This window comes from Aptenodytes forsteri, unplaced genomic scaffold, assembly GCF_000699145.1.
Source record: "Aptenodytes forsteri isolate BGI_AS27 unplaced genomic scaffold, ASM69914v1 Scaffold109, whole genome shotgun sequence".
Taxonomy (NCBI): Eukaryota; Metazoa; Chordata; class Aves; order Sphenisciformes; family Spheniscidae; genus Aptenodytes; species Aptenodytes forsteri.
The window spans coordinates 1,036,407-1,056,965 of NW_008794431.1; the positions used below are offsets into that span (position 1 = coordinate 1,036,407).

General features: G+C 39.4%; 1 protein-coding gene across 3 annotated transcripts in view; it reads right to left on the bottom strand.

Annotated features, from left to right (window-relative positions):
• Positions 1 to 20,559, bottom strand: part of JADE1 (jade family PHD finger 1) — a 46,001-nt gene that overhangs the window by 23,756 nt on the left and 1,686 nt on the right. Inside the window, exons 1-3 of one of the 3 annotated variants that reach the window (XM_009289488.1) lie at positions 13,656 to 13,737; positions 12,977 to 13,054; positions 1,621 to 1,703 (exon numbers count right to left, since the gene is read on the bottom strand). In XM_009289488.1, coding sequence (XP_009287763.1) covers positions 1,621 to 1,703; positions 12,977 to 13,028 — 135 coding nt within the window. In that variant the 5' untranslated portion in view covers positions 13,029 to 13,054; positions 13,656 to 13,737. Of the gene's footprint in view, positions 1 to 1,620; positions 1,704 to 12,976; positions 13,057 to 13,655; positions 13,738 to 20,559 lie in introns of those variants that run through there. The other 2 variants (XM_019474695.1, XM_009289489.2) reach the window with 2 other exon arrangements.

Here is a 20,559-nt window from a genome sequence, read left to right on the forward strand (position 1 = left end):
ATCTGAATTAAAGCAATCAAATGTCAAATGAAAAGACAACTAAAAATATAAAATGGGACGCAAAACTTGCTCAATCTGAGAGCCAAAGTAACTCAGGCTCTCAGACAAATTTGTCGCAAAACTCCCTCAAAAGCAAAGCTAATGCAGCACCTGACAGCCAAGAAACTCCCTCCCAGGCCAGTGGCCCTGTGACACCATTCTTTCTGCTCTAATTTCTGATGCAATCAGACTGCCCGGAGCAAAGCAGAGCTTACAGAAGTGCTGGCTCTCAGAAGCACTGAACACTTCAAAGCTAAAGGGTGAAACCCTGGCCACGCTGAAGTCAATGGGAATTTTGCCACCAACTTCAATGAGACCAAGATTTCACCCGGGGAGTTTAGCAAGCGTCACTTTTCTGCCAGCACACTTATCATCAGAATAGTGTGCTGTGGTGAGCAAAGACAATGCAAATGGAGGGAGGGAGGGAGGGAGAGTGGGAAAAGACTGTGGAACAGAGCTAAAGGGAAGTATATTAGAAGTCCATCCAGGCTGAGAAAACAAGAGAGAACAGCACAAAACTGCAAAGATTCTGACAACAAATGCAAGGAAAGGGAGAGGAGAAAACAGAAGTGCACAAAAAAACCCAGCAAGATTCATAATTATCTCAGATTATTTCTTGATAGCCTGTCATGAGGTAGTTCTCAAATCTGGGTCTAAGGGGCTACTTCCAAGGGATGTACAAAAGATAACTAAAGAAAGCAAGCCTATCACCAGCGAGAATAAATTCACCAGGGGTCTCCACATTCACCAAAAAAAAGGTCTTTAACAGCCAACAATCAGAAAAGAACACTGGAAAACACCAGTACTAGGTGTAGTTCACACTGAACAATGAATGGGTTGGAAAACACCAGTACTACACCAGGTGTAGTTCACACTGAACAATGAATGGGATTCTTCGTGTGAAAACTCTTCTCTGGGACTTAGGTATACTGTCACTGGGGAGAGTAATAAAGCATTTTTTTTCTCAACATCAATCACTCACTAATGCATCAGAAATACACGTATTGGGGAAGTAAGTTAAATGAAGAAATTCCATCTCCCAAAGCTAATGCTTTCTTTGCAGCCTCTACAAAGTCCGCAGTGTAGTATTTGCCTAAAGATAGGGAGATTCAGCAAGAATATTTCCGAAGAACTGGATCGCATTTATGTGTTACTAACAGTTGATCCATCCTGGAAAGTTCAAAGATTTCTATCTCCCTTGATAGGATTTCCTCAAAGCACTATGCAAGACAGAACTGTCAGGAAGCAGGTTTCTAGTTCGACAAGCACTTTAACAAAGATCACATACCAAGACCCAATACCAACTATGAAATAAATGCATCTAATGTAAATTTTCACTGTTCACAAATCAAGCTACAAATAAATCCTGATGCCTAGAATACTAGAAGAAAGACTCCACAGCTATGTTGAATGGGTGTCAGACTACAGCAAAATTCACAGATAGAAACTGGTGCTGGCAGCGGCTGTGCCAACAGCTGAACTCCCTAATCTCCTGGCAAATAAATGGATTAATTACCAGAACACGTATATGGCTTTGTATTTGATAGATGTAACAAAATGCAAATCAAATTCCAGAAATACCTCAGAAGGTTTTCGATCTTCATGTCTGGAACACGAAGTCCTCCGATGTCGAGATCTGGAATGCTGGGACCAGGTGGACAGACCTAGGATACAGAAATGATCACTTGCAGACACTGCTGCCATCTATCAATAAAAGCCTTTGCTCTCTCCACGCACCCAAGGTGGCCAATTGATTTCAGTGGGACTATATGAATAAGGCAAGCCATAGTCAGACCTCTATGACAAACCTCCAAAAGACTCTTAAAATGAACCAGAAAATGAAAATTACTTAGTCATAAACTTCTGTGACGTTTAAAAAAACCCAACTCTTCTGGTTTTGTTTATAATTTTCTACTGATACGTGCATGTATTGGCTGCACTGCACTCATCAGCCTTCCACCACGCATCTGAAGAAAGCTACCTCACAACATGCTTCCCCCTGAGCATCAATAAACCACTTTCTGCAGATTAAGAACTGACCAGGAGGTCTGCTGATAGCCCGAGATGTACTCTTTGAAGTGAATGTATTGATGTCCTAAATATCTGTATCAGTTACCCTATTTTTACCAGAGCAAGCCTTTTCAAAATGAAGCACACTGCCAGGCACACACAGTAGAGCCCACAAAACAAGCTGTTGCCTCTTCTCCTGAGCAAATCTCTCAGTATGGTTGTAAAATTTTTGTCTGCATAATTATTCATTACATTCCAAACAAATTATACCTTTTTGCCTTGAAACCTTTTGACAAGAGTCTCTGTCAGCTTTCAGAAATATTGTAACAGGAGAAGAGGAAAAAGAGAAAGAATCTACACTCCATTGACAAGGCAGTGCTTTGACACCAGAGTATATTGTACCTGTGCAAATCAACTACTTTTAATTCAGTAAGATTTACAGGTACGGCAGGTATTTTCCACTGCCAACTACACAGCAGTAATGAAAAAAAAGCCAATAAATCCTTATGGGTTGGAGAGACGAAGGACTTGTAGTAAGGTCTATATGATAGGAAAGCTAGGACCTACATGTCAAACTCTGAAGGATGAACACAGATTTTGCAACTCTGGGCTTAATTGCAGACAAATAAAACAGAACCGATGCAAAGGCCTTCCCACACTGCTCATTTCTTCACTGCCTGTGCACATAGGTGCTAGGAGTAAAAAGTGTAAGGCCGTAAGAGCAACATCGCCTCACATCATCCAGCAGAAACCTCTATGGGGATCAGAAAGCACTGTTCAAAAACAGATTGCATAGGATGGGGTTAAGTTTTCTATTAAAAACAAAAATCATTTTCAAAGTGAAGTGACTGTCCACGACTTTCATTGGAAAGATATGACTGAGTAACAAATCATCAGAAGAATTCATTATGTTGTAGTTACGCTTTTGTCTTCCCTTTTCAGTTAGTAATACATTAAGGAATCTGCCCAATAAAAAACACTCTGTAACACAGCATGAATAACAGACGTTATGCAGAACATGTATAATGGTCAAAACTGAAGCAAGGTATGCAGCAAACAGCTAAAAATCTTATCTTCTGAGGTAAGAATACAGAAAAAAATATTTTAAGCAAATGTTAGCATTTTGATATAAAAGCTGGTGATTTGAAAGGTTTTTTAAAAGTCATAGGCACTTTTCCTAAGCCCCTCTATTTTACAATTATAATTTTCTATTTCTGTGAAGGGAAAAAAAGAAAAAAGGAAAGGGAAAAAAGTGACCAACTGCCATTTGCTAATCTGTGTGGAAAGCCAGACTCCCAAGATCATTTAACTACCATTCTATTTAAATGTTCTCTTGAAAACTAAAGAAAAAACACAAGCAGCACAAGCACAAGATCCTCCTCCTGAGGATCCTATCAGCCCGTACCCAAACTCAACCTAAAAAAGTCAGAGGGGAATAAGTGCAATCAAAAGTGTGTCAGAAATACAGCTAAAATTCACGACAGAAAAACAGATTTTTTCCTGAAATGTAACAATATTAACATTTTAACATTCAGACAGATGTGATTTCTTTAATCAACTGCCTCACTAGAAGTCACAGACCACATACATACCCACACAGATTAGTATTCAGTTCTCGTGGGTTCTGATATTTTCCATTGGCAAGACATTAATATCTGACCAACTATCTGCCAGTGAGGTACTCAGCTAGTGAGATCACTGCACAGCAAGTCAGACACTTTGAAACTTCTAATCCATTTGTGGATCTGAGTGTTTTGTATACTGTTGGACCTGGGGGAAGGAGCCTGCATACAAGATAAGGAATTAAGAACAACGAGCTGTATTGGCAAAGTGGTGTTTGATTCTCAAGTTTCTGTGGGAGAAGAGCTGGTGAGTCTGGAGGCTTTAATACAGTTGTTCCCAAGTAATGCATGCATCCGGCAAAATTAGAGCAGTGGCAGTATGATGTACTTCTGGATCTTTACCTGTGTGCTTTAATTCAGCTCTGACGACAACTTATCATAAACTGAAGACAAGTAAGCAAGCATATGGGCTTCTTTGTTTTTAATGTGGGTATTAAAAGATGGATTTCCAGGTCTCTCTCATGCCACAGAGAAGCTACAAAGGTGAGGAGTAAAATAATCCCTACCATATCTTCCATCTCCATTTCTTTACTGTGTCATCTGCAGATGCTACACATCAAAACAGTGTCTTAAATGGGTACTTCTATTTTAGACAGAGTCCATGTACACAAGGGTTAGGCCACTGGATTAATTAACTATTCCATGCAACATGAAAAGTCAACTCTTAGCACCAAAACTACAGCATTTTCATTTTAAATTACTTTTTTAAAGCGCTATACGGAAGCACACTACATCGAATTTCCATGCATAAGGGACAACTCAAACACAGCCAGCCTTCCTCAGGATATATCATAATGAGTATTTTTTCCATGCCAACTAACTTCCTACAATGAATAAGGGAAGAAATAGTTTCTTACATAGTTCTATAATAGCTGTTTCCTTGCACATAGAATTGGTGAATGCACAGTGAAAACACACAATGTTTTTAGTAAGTTACTGAAGAGACTGTTGTGTTTTTCTGAGCAGTGTAAACTGACTGTACATAATACTAGAGCAAAAGGTGGAAGTTTCTTATAGAACTGAGATTTTACTACCCACTAAGACCTGTAACTGTGGTTAACAGATGACCTTTGGCAAGGGCTTCACTTCAGCAGGGAAAACATTTACTCACTGAATAAACAAAACCCAACTATAAGGCATGCATTCACAGATTCAAACAACCACCACCACTTAGACACAAAAGTACAAGAAATTGAAGGAGCCAGTCAAATGACAGTAAAATATCCAGCCCATAACAGTATTAAATTTAACTACTTTTGAAATCTCAAGTAAGAGTTTCAACTCTGCTTCCATTAAAGTTAATGGCAAAATATCACCGGCTTCAACAGTGCCAAGACCAGGTCATTGAATTATCCAAAGCTGCTTTCATTAATAAGCAATCCACCCACGCCGAGTATACCAATAAAAGTGCAGGAGGAAAATGAAGGATGTCAGTTGTCTTTTAAGCATCCCTTCCATATTTTCATACCTAATCCAGAAGAGAGACCTCACTGAAAGAAAAAGTTCACAGGCAATTACAGCTACTTCAGTGATTCATGATCTGATTTTTACGTCTAAAAACATGAAGTAAGAACCATTCCTGGATTATACGGAAGGAACAATCTACTGTGGTCAAAACAAACACGGGCTTCAAAACAGTTCTTCTGTATTATAAAAGCACGTGAACCTAATTGAGTTGTTTTAGAAAGATTCCAGACACTTTTCACCAAAATTATCCTCTTGCATTAAGTGTCCAAAATGACTATATTCATCAACAGTTTTCTGAATACTAGCCTTAGTCCCGAATGGGATTAGGATCACCAAGACTAGAAAAACAACTAAAGATCAAGACAGAGTTAAACCCAGTTTTGGTAAAATAACAAAAAAACGTAAAGGAAGTCTGAATCACTGGGATTTGGAAGATGTAAAACTTTTGTAAGGTAACGTTATATACCTCATGGGAGAAATGAGTTCTACAGCAGATGGAGAATTAATGAGATGTTAAGAGAGCCCATACTATCAAAAGCCACGTGAATAACAGTGAACATAAAAAATACACAACTCCAAAGCACGATAAGCTCCAAAGCTCCATAAACACATCTAAAACATGCATCACTATCATCATTAGACATCAGAGATAAAAGGTGTCTTATTAAGTGCCTATCCTGTTACATGATTCTGCAAAGTTAAGGATGAACACAGCAGCCTAGCTAGCATCATCACTCCAGGAGATACACCAAGACCACTCTGATTCTTTTATAGTTAGAATCCTTTCAGATGACCTAGGTGTTCATATGTTTTAAAAGGTTTTCATCATTGAGAACAATGGGAGGAGGATCATACTCTTCCCACATGCCTACAGTCTTCCCTTTGCATTTATCCACTTATAGACAAAAAGCAAAAGAAATCCCAAACCACTAACGAGGTGTAATTCACAGCAAGAGAGGCAAAGCTCTAACACGCTACTGGTGCTGAAAAGGTGACTTCTAAGACTCGAGCAGGAAAACTTTGTTTCCCTAGGCTATTATATACACCTTACACTGTAAATACAGTGTCTTTATAATACAGCTACAGGGTGTATGTAACACATACACCTCCTCATAATAAAAGAAAGCAATCAAGGAGTGTGAATGCTTTTTCCATATTTGTGAAGAACACACACTTCCCAAAAGGAAAAACATAATTTTAACTGCATCAATGTATTAAATGATCTGTCAAGAATATGTTTTGATTCCAAAAACGCCCATCAAACAGAAAATTCCTTGGGACCAATAAAGCAATTCAAGCCCTCGGGGAATTCTACCCCACATCTAATATACTACTCAGCACGAGCAGAAAAGGCTCAGCTATCATGCACAAGGCTGTTGTAAAGCCACCTGCAAGGCACCCAGCTGTGTCCCTGGAGAACTACCTGCTGCTACAGCCTCTGAACACTTCAAAGCCTCAGATCACTGGGTGTCTGAAAGCACTTCTCCCACTGTAAATATACTCCCGCTACACCATTACACCAGGCAGCACAACAGAGCAAAACATCCCTGACATGGATGTATGTCTGGCTGTCACTTCTGCTTAACACTGAAATTTCCAGATGCCTATACTGTTCCTCAACTCACTCTGAGACCAACTAGGTGCTGCTGCCAACACTCTGTCAGAAAGATCTGCAGCCTGAAGAGAAAACATAGATGCTCAGAGACTGCCCATTTACTGCCTGGCCCACAACTCTCTGCAGTAAGGTTTTATGTCACTTGGACATAACTCCACATGTCTAGACCCAAATTCCAGCACAAATAAAACAGCAGACGACTATTCTAAGGGCAGTTTTCCATTATGTTAGGTATAGAAAGAGCTGTCTCTGCAGAAGTCTTTGGGCCTTATCACAGAGAAAGCAGCATGTATGCAAACACAACCTATGACATCGTTTCACATAGCCAAATTCCCCTTCTCATGTTTCTGTTGTTGGAGGATTTGCCCGTCTATCTTCCTTATCTTTATATAATAGTGTATTATTATTCAAGATCAAAACAGAAAAAGCAACTGCCTTTTATCTCTTGTCAACACCGATCCTACTCAAAATTTAGTGTCATTTGACAACTACCCAACTGCAGCTGCTGAACAATGCATGGATCCATATGATCTCTGCAGTGCTTTACAACATTGCACAATTACTCAGTATCTGACACACATAATAAACAGTCTTTGCAGCTCCCTGCCACAGCAGTTCAATACAAGTTCTCTCCTATGATCCCTTTTCTCAGTAGCACACATTTGAGTTTTATAATCTCAAAGGACACACATAACCATGCATAGGCACATGTCACTCTTCTAACAGTGAGGAATTCCTAGATCCCATCTTATTTTTTATCACAAGACCCAAGTGCCACTCTAGCTCCCTAGCCCAAGGCTTCCCACTGTAGCAATGTTTTACCGTAACAGTATACAAAGTTTTAGTGCAAGTTTAATACAGGTTATCAAAGTCAATTTGAGCACCTCCCAAGCTAGCGTTCATAGGTTGATAACATGATGTTGTCACAGGCCTTAAAACTCCAGTGGAGTTAGGTATACTCAATATTAGCAGTCTTGTAAAGAAAAATGTGCCTCTCCAAAAACGACGGCGATGATTATGTGATGTACCTTCCTCAGATGCGATATCCTATCAGCCCAGGTAAGTCTTTCAAACCACTCTTCCAGCGTGCTCAAAAGCATAACAACTTCACCAAAAGTCACCCTGCGCCAGTGAGCCTAACCTTCAGGTAAGATGCTAGTTCTGACCATTTGTCATCACTCCAAATGCCACAACCCTCTTTTCAAAAGCATAGTAGCGACCGCTAAACTTGCTGCTTTGCCCAAGTTCTAGCACTGCAACTACATTACATTCTGTTGTTTAATCACCATCCCTCACCTACCAGCCAGTTCAACTGAAAACCCAAAAATGTTCTTCACTTCCTTTTCATAAAATGCTGCACAGCATTACACGCGCTGCTGAGTAATTGCCACATTTCAGGCCAGCAGCGGCTGCAATTCTGTGGTAAATGACGTACACACCTAAGGTTATGTACTCGGCAACCTTTGTGAAGGCACTCTGGGATCCATCTCAAACACAACGGGAATCCACTGGGATGAAAAGCCCTTTCTAAATCTAAGAACCCCATCATTCAGTCAGAGCAATGGATATTGGCAATATATGTTTAACTTTAAAATAACATTTGTTTAGCAATGATACAATACGGGTCCATCTAAATTACAGAACTATATTCCATAATCCATAAGTATTAAATCTTTCATTTCTCGGAACTGCTGTGAAACCGTGTAAACCTAGATCATCTGCAAGTGTCTTCAGTTCTTCTCGCAGACACTCCGCATGTAGGAGTATGATGAATCGATAACCCCTCCAAGAATAAATGAAGAGGCATCGTGGGAGCAAGTAAAGTGTGAAGAAAATCATGCTGTGAATTCCTTGTTCATGGAAAACAGCGACCGAACTCTCTTTGACATCAAGGAGGGCCTGGATTTCACCCAAGCTCTCTACAATACAACTGTCTGAGCTTCAGATCTTGTCTCAAACACAATCTGTCCACGTGTCCAAGCAATTCGTGCAAAAGGAATGCCCTGAAGCTATGAATGGAAACTACTCCACTGCACAACTTTGTCTCACCAGGAAACAAAGCACATGGAATATTCAGCACAAACCACTTTTGCAGATTCACAGACCAGAGGCTGAAAAGTCAGGTCAAACGCTGAGCAGGAAAGATAAAACAGCTTCAGCATCTCACAGTTAATTAGAGTAAGACCTGCATCATGCAAAGAAGGAGTTTTTGCAATGGAGGAGCAAGCTGAAATACAATGTAACAACTATTGCTTAAAAACTATCAAAGCCCTAGCCAGCCATGCAGATAACAAGGACATAACCAAGTTTGAGGTAAACATTACTCATTTACTTAATACAGGTTTTGAAGAAGGTGGCATGTACGTCACAAGGCTTTTATGATGGGCCTGGCTAATATTAACGTCTATTATAGTTGCTCTAATACATTATCTGGAAAGGGACAGAAACTAACAAGCTGCCAGATGACAAAAAAAGGATTACTTTGAGGTGCCAATGATCTTAAACCCTTCCCCAAGCCTCTCCCAACACCATTCCTCTGTATTTAGACTAAAAGTTCAAAATCCAGAACTATGTCTGCAGCCATTTTTCATTCAATTATATTTCATGGACAAAATGTTCAAAAGTGACCTATAATTTCAGAAAACAAAATCTCTGCAAACACACTCAGATATCCAGGGACTAACTGCAGAACTGCTGAGCACAACTTTCACTCACTTGCTCAGTGCTTCAAATATGCTATTTTGGCCTCGTGTCTACATGAGAACTTAGAACTCCGATTTTAAGGGGACACAGCTCAACAATTTTCAGTAGTTAGGCTGAAGGACACAAAATAAACACTTTTGGGGGCTTCTGCACTTAGCTTTTGGGAAAGAATCCAAGTCAGAGGGCAAAAAAGAAGTGATGAGAGAACCAAAGGTTCTGTCTCTAAGTTGCAAGGCTTTAAAATACTGCAAATAATATATAACCACCCACACTAAAATATCTTACATAAGTCAGTAAATACATGTATGTACTCTAGGACTGCAGCCATGTTGTTAAGCATTCTTCTGTTCTGTATTTCACCCCTAAGCGAAAACAATTCTCCCTTCTTTCCTCTCACAAAAGGAGAGCACCTTTTTCTTCCTCTGAAGAACTACAGATATGCCTGTATCTTCAGTATAATAAATTTTTACCGCTTGGGTATGAGGTTTGTTTTTCTATCACCTTATGACTACCAAGGAAACTGATTCAGTGCAGTGATCTAATGGAAAAAAATCTTTGTATGTTCATTTATTTTTTTAGATAAATTCCATTGTTAGTAGCATCATTATTATTACCTTATAAATATTCAGGTTCCTGAGTCTAATAAAATAAAACGTGTATTTCTTCATGCCAAAATATTTTCCAGGAGGCACTAGCCTATACGCTGGAGTCTACCCCAAACAAGCATCATCATTCAGGTTACTCCAACAACATTTATCCAGTGACACTCATGATGAATCTGAGACGCCTGATCATGCAGTCTGCTAAGGCACAGTATGAAAACTCAACTTCAGAACTGAAGAAACCCAACAGCTGGAGGCCCAAACCTCACCTTGCGAGATGAGGGAGAGCAGTGCTGAGCTCTAAGCTGAAGGACTATCGAGTTCAGTATGATGGGAATGCAAGAAGCGCACTGGAGGGTCAAGAGGTGCCACTGACTGAAGGAAAGCAGATGTTTGGCAGTAGGATTCCAACTAAGTGTTGATTAAAATTTCAACTTTTCAATTAGAAGGTGGCTGTTTGAAGTGCTCAGAATAGTCTATTTAATTGTTTTCTGCCTCTGGAAACTCTGAGAAGGAAAAATAGCTAGGGAAAAACTTAAAGCCTTCAACACGGAGCCCAGAAATTCACAAAAGTTTTTACCTTTCATTTTTTTTAGGCAACAAAATCTGCTTACCCTTCTAACACTAGTATCAGTACAGTGAATCAGAGATACTACTGACAAAGTAATAATACAGAAATTAACATAGTGAGAATAATCAGTAATTCTACTAAAGACAAGAAAAGTTTAAATGAAGGCGAAACCTGTAAGGGGAGACCCTTGACATTCAAACGTAGATGCAAGGAACTACTGGTATCTCCTATAACAGGAGAAGTGGTGAGAAAGGGCCTGAGCGGCGTCAGACATTGTTCTCAGGGAAGTGTGAATGACAAAAAGCCTTGGAGATGCTGACCCTACATTAAATGTTATCTCAGCTTCTGATTATTAACCCTTGATCTTTTTGAACATGTGCATAGTAATAGAATGAATATGCAGGAACCTGTATCTGAATTTGCCCTATAACTTCACAAGGAGAAAAAAACATAAGCAAGTCAAGAAAAAAAAAGTGTAATGAAAGGGAAGTGGTATATATTTCAAAGAATACTTTAAAATACTTTTAAAATTTCACTGCCTTTTGCTATGTAATTTATTCAACAAATAGTTATTCATATTAATTAGGCTTTAAAATAGAGAGATCATAAAAGGGCAAGGGTTTGTTTGTTTTCCTAACTCATTTTCTTAGATCTTGATCTATGGAACAGATGAAAATACAGTTTTTTGGAAAACATAATTCAGTTAAGTCAACAGCTCTATTCCAGATAGTTATATATCAAATGACATTAAACAAGCATTATAATCAGCAACAGTTCAGTCAACTGTATCTATTTCAGAACTTCAATTCCAAGATTATCTGCTTCATATTTGATTTGGTAAAGCCTGTAACGCAAGGCACATGAAGGGATCAAAGAGAAAAAAAAAAAACAAGATAAGGGAGTGAAAATAAACACTATTATCAAAATAAAACACTTATAAAGCTGCTGGGGAATGAAAAAAGGGTAAAGCAAAATTCTAATGAAAGACATCACATTTGCTGCTACTTGTCTATTTTACAAGTGAAAATAGATCTTTGTTTTGGGGAAGTACCTGTCACCTTTGAGAAAATACACCGACTTCAATTTTTATAACCCCAAGTAAACTTCTCATCAAGAAAAAACAGGTCTGATTTGGGATTTTTTTTCTTCCAAAATCCTCCAACTGCAGGTAGTTCTCCAAAAACAAGCCAAATCCCACACCTCTGTAATAGATTTTACTCAATGCTTATTTAGACTAACCCCTAATCAGCTTGCTAGTTCTCACCTTCTCCAATCCTTTTACCACTCCTTCAGTTCAGCAATAGTTTGCCTAAGGTTGTATTAAGGTGCAGATTTGGCCGTACCTGAGCAGATTCCCAGGCAGCACAGACACACCTAAGAAATGCATGCAGGTGAAGCAGTCACCTATGCAGGGCCACAGTGCAGCACAGGGCTACACTTTACTCCTCAGAGTAAAGCTTTCAAAAGCACCTGGAAAACCTCCCTGATCATTTTCTGCTACATTTCAGACTGAAGTCTCACAAAATACTTCCGATTTGAAGATGCGCACCCAGACAGACCAAATTAAAACCAGGAACAGCTCTCTGACAACTGGCTAAGCTGCACTATTGTCAAATACAATCAACTTGCTTGTTTGGGCAAATAAAACACCTTGGCACATTTCCCAAACTGCCATTTTATCTCCCCCCCACCTTTTTTTCTGCTTAAATAAAAGATTATCAATCCCTGGAATCCAAACACAAGAGATACATATACCATACAGAGCTCACTGTTAGTTACGTCAGTATAGAAACAGTTAAAAAACCCCAAAACTTTCTGTATCCAAATCACTGATTTACTGAATTCAAATTCTTGAAAGTTATTCCTCAAATAAGATCAGCAAACGAAGTAAGGAACAACTTTTATGCACCATCAATCTTTTCTACTTAAGTTTGAAGCAATATACCTTTCCATCGCATAAGAGAATATGAGAACACTGAAGCAAATTTAAAACCCTAATGCAAACTCCTATTAAATACTAAGCTGTGGACAATGTTAGCAGATGTCTCCATGCAAGTTCTGTCCTTGTAATCATAAATTATGCTGCTTGCAAAGATTTTGAACAAGACGACCGACTTTTTCGCTTGTTTTATCTTATTAACTAACACTGTATAGTCAATACAGCGGGGAGGGATCCTGAATATACTGTCCACTTGTGCTCAGAATGACTGAGTTCAAAACGAGATCCTTATAATACATATTTCTACCAGTCCAACCAATATGCAAAATGCCTCTATCATAAAACACTGCATTAAAACGTGTTTTCAAACTCATAACCTACTGCACTCTACAACAAAGGAGCACTTACTGCCATTGTCGTCAGAATCCTCACTGCTGCTAGGAAGCCGACGTCGTTTCATGATCTCCACGGGAAACAGCAGGCAGCCTGCAAAGCAATGAGACAGCACTTAACCCAAGATAATAATACACAGTCATCAAGTTGTGCTTCTGATGGCATTCGAGGATTTACAGCACACAAAGGAAAACAAACAACTTTAAACAGCATCTGAAATGTGAACAGTGAGTATCTCAAGGATGCTTAATTAGGCAGTCATCATACGAGCAGGTGAACAAAATCAGAGAGTATCAATGACAACCCCACCAACACTTTCACCCCAAAACAAAAGCATATTTTGTTCTGAGAGGTCTTAAAATCACTAAATATCTGCAGTCGATGTGCTTAACTTCCCCTGCCCATTCTGACACTAGATCTGCGATACAATAACATTTTTACTGCTTATGTAAATATTTACTTTGGCTAGTTTGTTTTTGGAACCATTTTATTCCTGTTTAAAGTGCCAGATTTACAAAATCAAAGATTAAAGTCATCCACTTATATATAAAATAAGAAACATCAGCAGTAGCAAGCCAAGTTTTCCCAGATTAACTAAACACACATCCTCTACGGCCTGGAAGGCACCACCCTTTAAGGTAAGACAGTTACTTCTCCTGCAGGCACATTTCTAGTGCCATGCCTAACACTTAACTGTTTTTCAGGAATCAGACCACCAACTGATTACACAGAAGCTCCTCCAAACTGCCAGACTTCTAGCAATATTGAGTTCAACTGCACGTGAACCAGGGATGTAAAGGCAAAAAGTTCTGTATCTTTTTAACTGCTATTCACAGGGCGTTGGTATTTTCACATGTGTTTTCTGTGGAATGAAACCAAATTCAGAAAAATTAAGGAAGCTGTAAATAGCTAGTCAGCATTTACATGTAAAAAGCTATTAAAAAGTCTAAGTTGAAGAGCAGAAAAAACGTGACAAGGCAAGTGCAGAAAGGCATATCCACCGGTTAAACTGACAAAGACTATAGATGCACATCAAATCCCCTGAGTGTTTGCTTACCACATATCAATCATGGTATCAACAAGTTCTAGGTGTTCTGCTAGCAGCAAAGCCCTCATACATACCTCTGGGGCACAGATTTGGAAAGCAGATGCCAAAATACTTTTTTGCTTCTAGGTAGGTGCAGAAAATCTAACCTCCTCATTTTAATGTGAGTTGGGATTTCTTTTCAACAAAACTCTTTTCATTGACCCTTCTGTATACAGTTAACTACTTCAACTTTGTTCACTGAGAACACATCTCACTGTAGTAAACTCAGTAACGCTTTCAACTTTTGTAAGACTAATTCCTAAAATAAGGAAACCCAAAAAGCCTAACCAAAGCCTGACACTATTTCCAAAAAAGCACAAAAATATCTTATCTTCCAAAAGTGATTCATATAAAAAGAAAATAAGCATTTTTTTTGGAGGGAATTCATTTTATCATCACTAGCAAATCACAAGCAACTGAACCTGAGACTCTATTTCACACTTCCAGTGAACTTAATATAGTTGTAAGAGCCCGAGCATTGCAAGATTGCCTCCTTTTTCATATTATACATGCAAACAGAGGTGGGAGGAAGCCTCCCTCCCACAGAGTGACTTTCCAGAGTGGGATTTAATATGGCTGTCTTTGAAACATGTAATAGTTTTGAGCTGCAAACTTTGCTCACTAAAGGTAAAAAGAAGGTGAATGTTTCGCTTCACCAAGACCTTTTGTCACCATTTCATAGAGTAGAAGTTCACTAATGCCTGATGCCAGAGAATAAAGAATCATAAATGACAACCTCTTACAGTGCCAGAAGAATTCTCTGCAAAAGAATTGCTTTGAAGCAGACCAGAACTTTGTGTGTATGGCAGACGGAAATGCTGCCAATGAATAAATACACAGACCAGCCTGGACCAGCAAAATCATCTGAATACAGATCTGGTATAAATGTAGTAGATCCAGAGCCAAGTTCTGATACGGTCACTTATAAGGACAGAAAGCCAACATTCAGATCCAAAACAGGCTAAGACAGAACTGAAAAATCAATTAGCTGCTACAAGGCCAAAACCAGAGGGATAAATATCTATTCTGTAAGGTACTTTTTCTAGTTGTTCACATACTTTTCCTGTAATAGAAAAAAATATTAACAATAGCGGTGTAAAAAAACATACTCACTTAGAATGGAAATATCCCCCATAAACAAAGTAAACAGGATATGGAAGAAAACAAAGAAAAATAAGGCAATCTCAGAAATGTAACTTGTATATTCCTGGTCAAAATCCTCACTTCTTGGTTCATTCCCACATGGTCTGAAAAGTACTATGCACTGCAAAGCAAAATAACATAGCGTATATACACCGAGACACACTCTTGAGCTTGCAATGAACAAGAACAAACTAAACATCTTTTTAGTTGTTGTTTAAAGGAGAGTGGTATTCACACCTCCCAATTCAAGCACTCCCCACAGTTCTTCAGGAAGTAAGAGAAGCCAGAACAGAAGCCACTTTCCTGGAGTATGGAGTATCAGATAAGGCAGCTAATTTCCTTGTCCACTCTAGTCATGTTTCTGAAGTTGGCCACGTTGAAAAGCCTGTGTTCTCAAAAGTAACATTAAAAGAAATACCCCATTTGATGAAACTTCTGTGAGATTCCTTTATAGATGCGTGGCGGGGGGAAGAATTAAAATCCAGAGATCTCATTTTCCCATCTTTGAACCTAACCTGAGTTTACGGGGAGCTAAATCACAGATGGAAAAGCAGCATTTGGCTTCTTAAAGCAAGTCTCAAACCTCCTAAGATTAACCCCCTAGAGTTTTTGTCATTAGAACTAATAAAACAGCTTTTTTCAACTTCTAAAATCATTTTAAATGGCTCCCACCAGATGTTCATATCCACAGTTCAGAACACACGTTCTAGAGATAACACTAGAACAGCTAATAAGAATTACAACCACACAGATTGAAATGCTGCTGCTCTTAAGGGTATCACAGTGCCTCTGCCTCAAAGACTATCGGTTTCTATCAGGTGATGGTGACCTCAAAGTCACGCAAGAACGGCATTAAAAATAAACCCGGATTATGGGTAGTGATGGTTAGGTGCAGATTGAAGGTGCAGGCTTTCCCTGTTCTGCCACAGACATACCAATTTTCCCAGCTTGTTTAGAGAATACTGTGAATTCAAGTAACACTTTTTTAATCTTCAAGGAAAAAAAAAAAACAAACAAACTATAGTAACTCATTCTTCATGGGACATCCTTAACTAAAAATAAGGAGGTATTTTTATACTGGAGAAAGGCAGAATGGAAAAACTATCAAACTTTTCAGCAAAATTACTTATCTCATTCTCTTTCCTTTCCTAATCTGAGATTTGAGTGCCATGAATATTACTTTTCTTTGAAATTCTCACTCTTCACAGTCATGAAAATGTTGGTATTTTTCACTTGACTTTATTTTGACATACACTTAATTTACTCAGGTGCATATACAATGCATCTGATCCAACTCTGATCTCATTAAAACATATTCTGAAACTGAAGCAGGTCTGTCAATTCCAAGGGGTCAGAAGTAAAGGCAGGTTCATCAAGACTAGTTGTACCACAGCTAGTTTAGTGGTACAAATTGGCCATGATCACTACACCTGTAAGCAAAGAGAATTCACATGTAAACATAAAAAGAGTGAAACATTTAAGCCAAGCTTTAAGATTCATAGCAATAATAAGTAAAAACCATGCACTCAACGCGCAACACTTGCAGGACAGGAAGAGCCCGCCCAGGTTACTGAGCTCTATTCCCAACAACTGCACGCAACCACATAATTGCTGTTTAGTCCAGAAGTCTCCATAAAACATTCACTGCACCCACACACGCCACAGAACAATCCCCTTCGCAAAATGAATGCTACCCTGAAGCAAGGAAGCAGCCAACCAAGCAGTGCCCTTGAACCCTGTATCCTTCTATCACAAACATTTCTACAGCTGTTTTTCCCAAATTCTTACACCAGCCCCGAAAGGACATTTGCCCATATACTGTTCACCTCCAGAGGAAGCCCAACACTTGAAAAGCTACAACAGAGTCCAGCAGCCCTAACGTTAAACAAAGGCTGCTGCATCACCAAGCCAAACATTCCCTGACTTTTTAGTGACACGTGCAAATTCCTAATAACCCAGCAACTTTTGTACATCGTTTCAGTTTCATTTCCTTGAAAGATGAACGTTTCTTCATGTTAAAACCATCCTTTCAGAAATCAGATAGACCAACACACAGCATGCTGACAGTTACTTCTCCTGAGGACTCTTCTGTAACATTTACCCATTTATTGGGGGGGAGGGGGGGGGAAGGTTACAACACACAGTTTTATAAAACCAGCCATGACGCTGCTGTTACTCCATTTCCAAGGGTGGGCAAAGCATCTAAGAGCAAGAGCAGCAATCACACCACCACAGGCTTCAACCAAACACAGCTTTATAGAAACAGCCATGACGCTGCTGGCAATGTTACTCCATTTCCAAGGGTGGGCAAAGCATCTAAGAGCACTTCATGCAATCACACCACCACAATAAATGGCATAGATGGGGCAGAGGCCATGACTTTTTAGCCACCAAGCACCCTCAGATGAGCTAGCCGTACCAGGGCAGTACTGGTGAGGCTGGCACAGCTTGCAACGCGCTCTGCTGCACTGCTCCAGAGGCTGAAGGCACTGTGCTTTACAGAGACACATCACCAGTGGCTTTTCCATCCTTTTTCATCACGCTAGCTCTGAAAGCTAAGCTCTGGGTTTTACTCTTGATTAGGTACAAACTTCAAACATACAAATATAACTCTGGACTTACATGATACAATTGCTCAGATCGTTTTTAAAGGCAAGATTACAACGCCTGAAACGTTTCTTCTGGCTAGTGTATTTTGGAGAGAGCGCTAAGCCTTTTTCAAAATACTTGTAAAATGCTATGCAAATGAAATGACTAGATGATAATCCAATATAATCAATGTCAGGCCACAAAATAAGATTTGGATTTACATATCCTTGTGGAGGTAAGCAACAAACATCTAACTCCACACAAATAACTAGACACAGTTAGGAATACAAACATTTCTGCCTACTTCCCAGTATTTGCTGGCAGATACAGTGCAATGGGTTAGAATCAGCAACATGACACAGTACAGCAAATTCACTATTTTTACCAGTATGCATTATCATGCTCCTGCGTTCTTAGCTCTGCAGGAGATTATTTTAAAAGAACCAACAAAAACCACACTGGACAGCAATGCCAAGATCCTTCCTTTTACTTTTTTTCCTCCTGCACTGAAGTCCCACGAGTTGCACAGGTAAGTGAAAAAAATCCGAATCCTTTTTCCTAGCTTCCTCAGAGCAGAAATCCAGACATTACCCCATAAAACTGGCATGGCAGTGTGCACACACGTACACCCATGTGCAACACACCACAGAACTTTTTATGCTACTATTGCGCAGTTAAGAACACCGTATACTTTTTCACTCAGCTTGACCCCAAGTAGAGAGATGATCAAAGAGAAAGATGTAAAGTGTGTCAGTCTTTGTTATGCAAATAGCTAAACAGAACCAGATTTTTAAAAATAATTATACATGAAAAAATCTACATCCTCAGGTCAAAGGTTTTACATAGCACAATTCTTACTGAAGAATTTTTAAGGGCTGTATAAACCTCTGGGAAAAAAGAGTGTATAATTCAAACTCTGACGGACAATCAAGTGTAACCATGTTAACGGGTATCACTATAATAAACTGCACTGAACAGCTGCAGAGACAGAATGGGAAGAAAGCAGAATTATGACAGATGTACACCCTGAAGACAAACTGAAAAACTGGCTTTTCCTGAAAGTAACCCACTAACTGCAGTGAAACTAAGACCTAATTATCTCTAGTACACAAGAAATCGCTTCAAAACACTTATTGTACAGATGGAAGTGTGACATAGTCTTAACGAAATGTATAGTAGATGAAGACATTTCGCTTCTACTACTGTATTCTTTTTAAATACCTTGTTTATGACACCACCCCAGTCTTCACCAACCGACACCTGACATAGCAAGAAAAAAACCTGGTTTTTTCCTTCTATGCCCAGACCAAAAAAAAAAAAAAAAAAACCAAAAAAAAACCTACATCAGAAATAAGTTATACTATTAAAATCCACCTAAAACTTTATAATTCCTCTTTATCACCTAGGAAAGCTTCAATAGCGACATTTTCTAGTGACGAAGATACAAGAAGAGTTCTTAAATTAAATACTACAGTATTATGTAGCACGGTCCACAGTACAAAAACCCACAGACCTTAAATTTGGAGAAAAAGTCCTCCAAGTCTCATGAAACAAAAAAGTACGTTCCAAGGCCAAGAATGTTCTCCACAAGGAGTATTTCCACGGACTTCAGCACACCTATTCAAAATTTCACAAGGAAAGGCAGAAGCACAATTTAGACAGATCAGCCCAACACTTCTCAGCAATCCACATGCTCATTTATGCACCTGTGCAAGTCAGGTCATAATGTTACCTTACAGCCTGGGCAATGGCAGCAAATTATTCCCAAACTGTGCTGGTGAAACCAACTGCCCAAAATCTTGAGCAATGATAAACTGGGCTCCATGAATTAATTCAACCCACCCTGCACCCACTGCAGTTCATCTCTTCCATCTAGAAAAAGCTGTCAGTTTGGTCAGCTCCAGCTGAAAACAGGAGCGCGAAGCAGCGGTACTAACCACATGGAGAAAACATTTGAGGAAAGACTCATTGGTTTTGGTTTTTTTTTTACTATATTCTGTGAATTGGGAACGAAACCAGAGAAGCTGGAAGGGTAATTTGCAGCTGTGAGGGGAAAGGGGAGTTTATTATTATTATTTTATTTTAAACATATGTATTAAACATAGCTCAAAAGCAGGGAGCAAGCTGTATCTGAAGCCAGAGGGAAAATCCTGCCACTAAAACGTACAACCCTTGCTGTTTCAACAATATCCCACTGAGTGTGAGAAACCTCTAGAAATAGAATCATAACAAGCATATTTTGGCATAAGTTTTATGAAGGTTTTAGGTTTGCAAGTGTGGGCAGCTTTTGACTTACTTAAAAGACAGCGTCTGCTTAAAAAGGAAATTGTTCCAAACCACAGCTTTCTCTAAAAAGAAAAAATGGGGCTACCATAAAAGCATCTGCCTGCTTTAACATTAAAATGTCAACTAAAACGTGTTGCTAAACGCTATCATAATTTCTAATACTACCTGACAGCTATCCAAGGAGAAGCGATCTATTTTTAACGCTCGTGTGCAGCCACACAAACCAGTCGTTTGCATGCCACACATGGCCAGCTCTTACTGGACGACTGACAGGTCTCAAGATCCCACGGACTTCACCTACGGGTGAATCTAATAAACTTTACTAGAATACAGCTGTCAGCTGAAGGAAAAGAAAGCGACCGAGGGAGAAGTTAGTCAGAGGCACGCACTCCGCCCGCGAAGCGTGGTTTTTTGAAATCGGCTCACAGGTGAGCAGTGCCTCTACCGATCCTAACGAGCGGCCGCCACCCGCCGAGCCAACGGCTGCCAACTC